The sequence below is a fragment of the Pangasianodon hypophthalmus genome, chromosome 14 (genome assembly GCF_027358585.1).
Source record: "Pangasianodon hypophthalmus isolate fPanHyp1 chromosome 14, fPanHyp1.pri, whole genome shotgun sequence".
NCBI lineage: Eukaryota > Metazoa > Chordata > Actinopteri > Siluriformes > Pangasiidae > Pangasianodon > Pangasianodon hypophthalmus.
In genome coordinates this window covers 16935483-16941397 of record NC_069723.1, presented here as the reverse complement: position 1 = coordinate 16941397, position 5915 = coordinate 16935483, and the positions used below count along the sequence as shown (strand labels likewise).

Below are 5915 nucleotides of genomic sequence, written 5' to 3'. Positions count from 1 at the left end.
GCTGTCAAGTGGGCTGTACCATGTGTACACTACAGAGGGGTGGATCGCCGGAATTTCCGCTGTAAATAACCAATTGCAGCTTTCACTGGTGTTACATTTTGCATACAGATATATTAGAGATTGATATTTCTTTGCAATATAAATGTGATTGCTCCATAAAAAGTAGAGTAAGTAATGTTATAAAGTAGCTATGCAGTGGAGATCCTCTGTCGTAGTGGTTTAGGCCACAAAAGTCTAGAAAATTCATCTCAGACTCTCAGATTTATCAGCTGAAAATCTTTTCTCTTTTCGCTCCGTAAAAACACATTATTTAAATAAATTTGTTCATTAGACTGGGATTAAATGGGCATTGCTTTAATGGATTACATTTTTTAAAAAAAAGCTACATTAAAAATGTAAATATTAAACATTATAGTACATCCTCTAATTAAAAACCTCATCAGTTCTTCATACACTCAGATGTAAAAAAATATTTATTTATTTATTTGTTTGTTTGTTTGTTTGTTTAATTGCAGTAATGCAGTGTAGTTACCCAGTTATTAAGCGTTATTAATTAAGCCCTGTCATTAGTAGACTGGTTAGATAATTGAATCCACAGTAAATAATTTAAATCTAATATATGAACAACATAGCCTATTGTTTTACTAACAACGTCATTTCGACTGAAAAAGATTGACAGAAAGCCCCGCCCACAGTGCGACACCTTTTGGACGAACGTCCTCAGTGACCAATCATCAGGCTCCGTGTGCGCAGGCGCGTCATTAGGAACGCGCAGTAACTTACCTTTCACTCTTCTCCTCCCTTTTTACCTGGAGGAACAGCAGGAGTTCAACATAAACAGCAGAAATAAAGTTTTAAAGATGGCGTGTGGTGGATTTGTTTGTTCGAAATACACTCTTTGCGCGTTGAACATTCTTTATATGGTAGGTATTAATGCGGAAATAGCTGGCTTTTCTGCAAAGATGTGTTGTTTGCTCGTACTGAATGTTAAAATCATTCAGGTTTATAGCAGGTGACTGAAAATGGACTTTATACATGTTTGTGATTGATCTTTAGACTTTCCATCTATTGTAGTATTTTCATCATGATTATTATTATTATTATTATTATTTATGCCAGCCTATGTATTCATGTCTATTTAATGTACTGGATGTTAATGATAAAATAATAAATAATAAACACTTATGGCTTGGGTGAAGGAAGTTGTAGAAGGTTAAAGCAATTATTTTATGGCATCAGCACAGGCAAACAATTTGCCTTATTTCCTCTTACTGTAACTGGTATATTGTATTATTTTTTAATTTTTATTCTGTTTTTAATCATATTTTCCTCTTCTTTTTTAAAAAAAATCATATGCTCTTTTGCTATGTAGTGTGTGTTGTATATTTTGTGCCTTATAATGTTAGGTGTTATTTCACCAGAAGCGTTTCAATGTACATATGTCTTGACATAATGTACAAATGATAAATAAACCATGACCTGACTACTACTACTACTACTACTAATAATAATAATAATAAAATTGATGGTGGCTCTGTAACTCTTTGCAGTTGGTGAGTTTGCTCTTAATAGCAGGGGCAGCCTGGGGCAAATGGGTCGATCTGGTCTCCAGCTTTCGTGTGGTCGCAGCCATCATCGCAGTGGGTGTCTTCCTCTTCTTGGTAGCAATGCTGGGTCTATGTGGAGCTATGAAGCATCACCAAGTCCTCTTGTTCTTTGTATCCTTCAGAGTCTGCTAATTTCAAAAGGAATTTACTCAAACTTACTGTCTTCATGTTTTATGACACACCCTTATAAAAACTTCAAAATATGTTCATATTAAGTCTTTCACAATGTTAGTTAATGATATTCCGATAATTCCGTGTGAATATCCTTAACTGTAGACAGTACATGTTCATCCTTTTCATGGTGTTCATTGTGCAGTTCTCAGTGTCATGTGCAAGCCTGGTCATCAATAAGAAACAGCAGGTAAACAGATGGCTGCATTACTTCTTTGAACTATCTCGATATGTTTCTTTGTTGGACTGGTTTAATACAGCGCTACCTTCGACATTTCCACATCTTTGGTGTTAAAGTGCTTTTTACAAGGTCTCTTCTCCTGCAGGAATCACTCCTGGAGATCGGATGGAATAAGTCTGAGGCCGTGCAGCACGATTTGGAGAGATCATTGGACTGCTGTGATTTCTCTGAGGTCAACTACAATGGAACATGTGAAGCTGTAGGTGTAGCCTGGTTTCATTACCAAAGTGTTGAGGAAGCTGCTGCCATAATGTGAATCAAGCTGCCTTTTATATTTTGTAATTATTTACATTTTTGGATATTTGTGCCTAAAATGTTATTTTACATGAAATAAGTTTGCTTATCGTAGAGCGTAGGTTCACATATATGTACATTGTATCAAATGATTCAGTAAGGAATAAAACTGGACAGGGACATCATTAATGACGTAGTAGTGTGATGCGACGTAATCTGACATCAACTGCAAAATTTTGTCCATTTACAGTTATGTTAAATGAAACAAGTTAGCTCCTGTTATCGCTTACGTTACAGCAGCCATTCCCTCACTAGCCTCTCTTTTTCTCTCTCTTAAAATTAGTAAGACAAAAAAAAGATGTTACTGAAAAACCTCAAAGCATAAACTTCTCTGTCCTGAAGAATTTATCACTGACAGTACCAAAGTGCAGACACTTGAACTCCTTCCTAAAATGCTAACTAAAAGTCTTGTCCCTGAAAACCTCACCACATCAATGATTACACACATTTTTAAAATCTGTTTATGTGGAACATGTGCCATACAAGTCCCTGTGTAAGCTGCTACTGTAGAAACTACACGGTGTCCCAATAGTTTCCATACACAGGGGACTGTGTGTGCAAGCACCACGTCGGTTGGGCCTTCGTCAGTGGATGTCCACTTCTTGGTTGGTCCACAACACTTCCAGTCTTTTTGAATTTGTTAATAAGTTTGGCAACAATGTCATGTGTGATGCACTTGCCATGTTATGTTTCCTGTAAAAGTCCTTTGCTCCTTCGATAATGATTTCAATATGTTCTCCTTTTGTCAAAGGCTTTCTGTATGTGTATATATATATATATATATATATATATATATATATATATATATATATATATATATATATATATATATATATATATATATATACATATTTATAAAATATAGATTTAGATGGATAGATAGATATATAGATAGACTTTTGGGACACCGTGTATATGTATTAGATCGAGCACAATAATACAAACTTTGCAGCTGAAACTGTCAGAGATTACAGAAAATTAATCAACCTTCTAACCAATCAGAATTGAGAATTCAGCAGCCTTTTTTTTCCCTCTTTGCCTACAGAGATGTTTTGGAGCTTACAATTGCAAGCCTTGTTCAGTAAAAATTCAGGAGTATGCTGATGATGTACTGCATTTTGTGGGAGGAGTGAGTTTGTTCTTCAGTTTCACAGAGGTGAGTCACAGCATTTCTCAGTTATTCTGTGTTCTTGGCCTTTCAATAACGGGTTTCAGTTTACATACTTATTATTGAACAACTTGCAAAAAAATACTGAACAATTTGTATTGCTTTCTCATTTTATCAAGTGTTATTTGAATAGTATAGAGAAAAAATAAAGGAAAATCAGTAAATTGGATTTTGGCACTGTGGGTGGAAATAATAGTGATTGTACATTTGCACTTTTCTTTATCATATTTTGCCTCTTTGTTTATTATTTTCTAACCACATTATATTTTATGCTTTATTTCTACCATATATTTATTTTTGTCATTTCAGATCCTGGGTGTTTGGCTAACATACAGATATAGGAATCTAAAAGACCCTCGTTTAAATCCTCGTGCGTTCCTTTAAGAAGGTTCTTATTTTCAGTTTATACATGTTAAGATGCTGCTCAATATTTATAATCACAGAGCAAACTGCTATTTTACTGTGCTTGACTCCTAATATTTCCTCCTTGACTCCTGATATTTTACATGATGAATCACAACAAAATCTTTTTTGTTCACTTTTTTTGTGGTTAAACTGAATACTGTGCATTATTTTTAATCGTAACAGCTATTGTTTTAGCATTAGACTTTCATTAGTGTTGGAAATGTAACTCGTAATTATTTGTGCTTAAGTGTTCTACTGAAAAATATTTTTAAATAGTCATAAGGCATATCAGTGAATTGGTTTAGATCAACTAGCTAAAAACAATCACAACAGTAATTACAGAATTGGAAATGTGTGTGTTATTACAAATTAGACAAATAATGTTATGAAAATGTACACTCTCTGTAAAAAGCTAATGAGACGACATAAAAAGGAGGCGTTAAACTGGACTGACTTGATAAACCAGTGAAACACCAAACTAATAATAACTGGTAATGAAGGTATAGTGATGAAAGACTGACTGGTCTTTGTGAAGTCTAAAACTCAACACTTTATTGATTTGTAAATTAAACCACATGGAAAAACAAGTTTTTGTGCAGTTTTTTTCCCCCCTTTTGTGATAACTGAAAGTGGAAACTGCTCATTACCTTCTCATCGTCATACTTCCTCAACTTTTACTTGGCCAAGTTAGCACACAGGTATTTGACCTCAGCCCAGAGACACACCATCAGTGGCCACGTGGTTGCACTCTGAACAGGATATGAGCAGGAACTGCTACGTCATTTATTTGGATATGGTTGAGCCATTGCACGGAGATCTTACCCAACCAGATAAACACAGATGACTGCTGAATGTGTCTACAGTGCTTTGTATGAAGTAATCTGTATTACCCACATGGAGGAGGAAATTAACTTTTTTTGTAGGTAGAACTACAGGAATGCCTAATAGGCTGAGTTGTGAGTTGTGATACACGTATACTGTCACCTGCTGTTAAAAATACATTAGCTTTCTGTAATGTCATAGCAGGTTGCACACATTGTTTAACTGGTTTTAAAATGTGTACAATAGTCATGTTTACCTGTATAGTATTATACCAAATGTAGTGACCACTCTGAACATAAAAGCCCCATAATGTCTTACAAATTTATTTTTCAGTTACTTTGTGTAAATCTGTCACTTCTGAATTACACTCATTTTGAACAATGACTCTTCTGACCCCTATTTTTTATTGTTTCAGCTGAACAATATACTCTCAGTGACTCCAAATGATTTTATTCACACTTTTTTTTTTTTTTACTATAATAGATCAAGAACAGAAGCAACTGTTCTTGATCTATTATAGTAAACTATACACTGTAAATAATATATATATATATTTTTTTTTTAGGTATACACTATATGGCCAAACTTAGGTGGACACCTGACCTTCATACCCATATGTGGGCCGTCCCAAAACTGTTGGTACAAAGCTGGAAGCTCAAAATTATATAGGATGTCTTTGTATGCTGTAGCATTAAGATTTCCCTTCACTGGAACTAAGAGGCCTGAACCTGTTCCACCATGACAGTGCTGCTATACACAAAGCAAAGTTTATGAAGACATGGTTCGACAAGGTTGATGCAGAAGAACTCGATTGTCCTGCACAGAGCCCTGACCTCAACCCCACTGAACACTTTTGGGATGAACTAGAATGCAGATTGCACATTAGTGTCTGATCTTACTAATGCTCTTATAGCTGAATGAGCGCAAATCTCCACAGCCACACTCCAAAACCTAGTGGAAAGCCTTCCCAGAAGAGTGGAGGTTATTATAACAGCAAAGTGGTACTAAATCTGGAATGGGATGTTCAACAATCACATATGGGTATGACGGTCAGGTGTCCACATACGTTTGGCCATATGGTGTATATTTTTTTTTTTTAAATATTGCTTTCTCTCATATTTTCTTGCCTTTTTTTTATTATTATTTATTTATTTTAATTTTTTTTTACACAGACCACAGAAAAAAAATAATCCCCTAGTCAAAAATA

At 34.9% G+C, this 5915-nt stretch overlaps 1 protein-coding gene across 1 annotated transcript; it reads left to right on the top strand.

Annotated features, from left to right (window-relative positions):
• The first annotated feature begins 763 nt into the window (after positions 1–763).
• Positions 764–5092, top strand: tspan13a (tetraspanin 13a). Its single transcript, XM_026935156.3, has 6 exons — positions 764–923; positions 1551–1718; positions 1888–1968; positions 2105–2218; positions 3359–3469; positions 3791–5092. Exons 1-6 carry the CDS (start codon positions 861–863, stop codon positions 3863–3865), a joined length of 612 nt encoding a protein of 203 aa, XP_026790957.1. The 5' UTR covers positions 764–860; the 3' UTR covers positions 3866–5092.
• The last annotated feature ends 823 nt before the right edge of the window (positions 5093–5915 follow it).

Excerpts from the sequence above, each read along its gene's own strand:
- tspan13a (XM_026935156.3), top strand. The coding sequence starts at position 861 with ATGGCGTGTGGTGGATTTGTTTGTTCGAAATACACTCTTTGCGCGTTG. Across the intron at positions 1,719-1,887 it reads ACCAAGTCCTCTTGTTCTTT|TACATGTTCATCCTTTTCAT; the intron begins GTATCCTTCAGA and ends AACTGTAGACAG. Across the intron at positions 3,470-3,790 it reads TGTTCTTCAGTTTCACAGAG|ATCCTGGGTGTTTGGCTAAC; the intron begins GTGAGTCACAGC and ends TTGTCATTTCAG.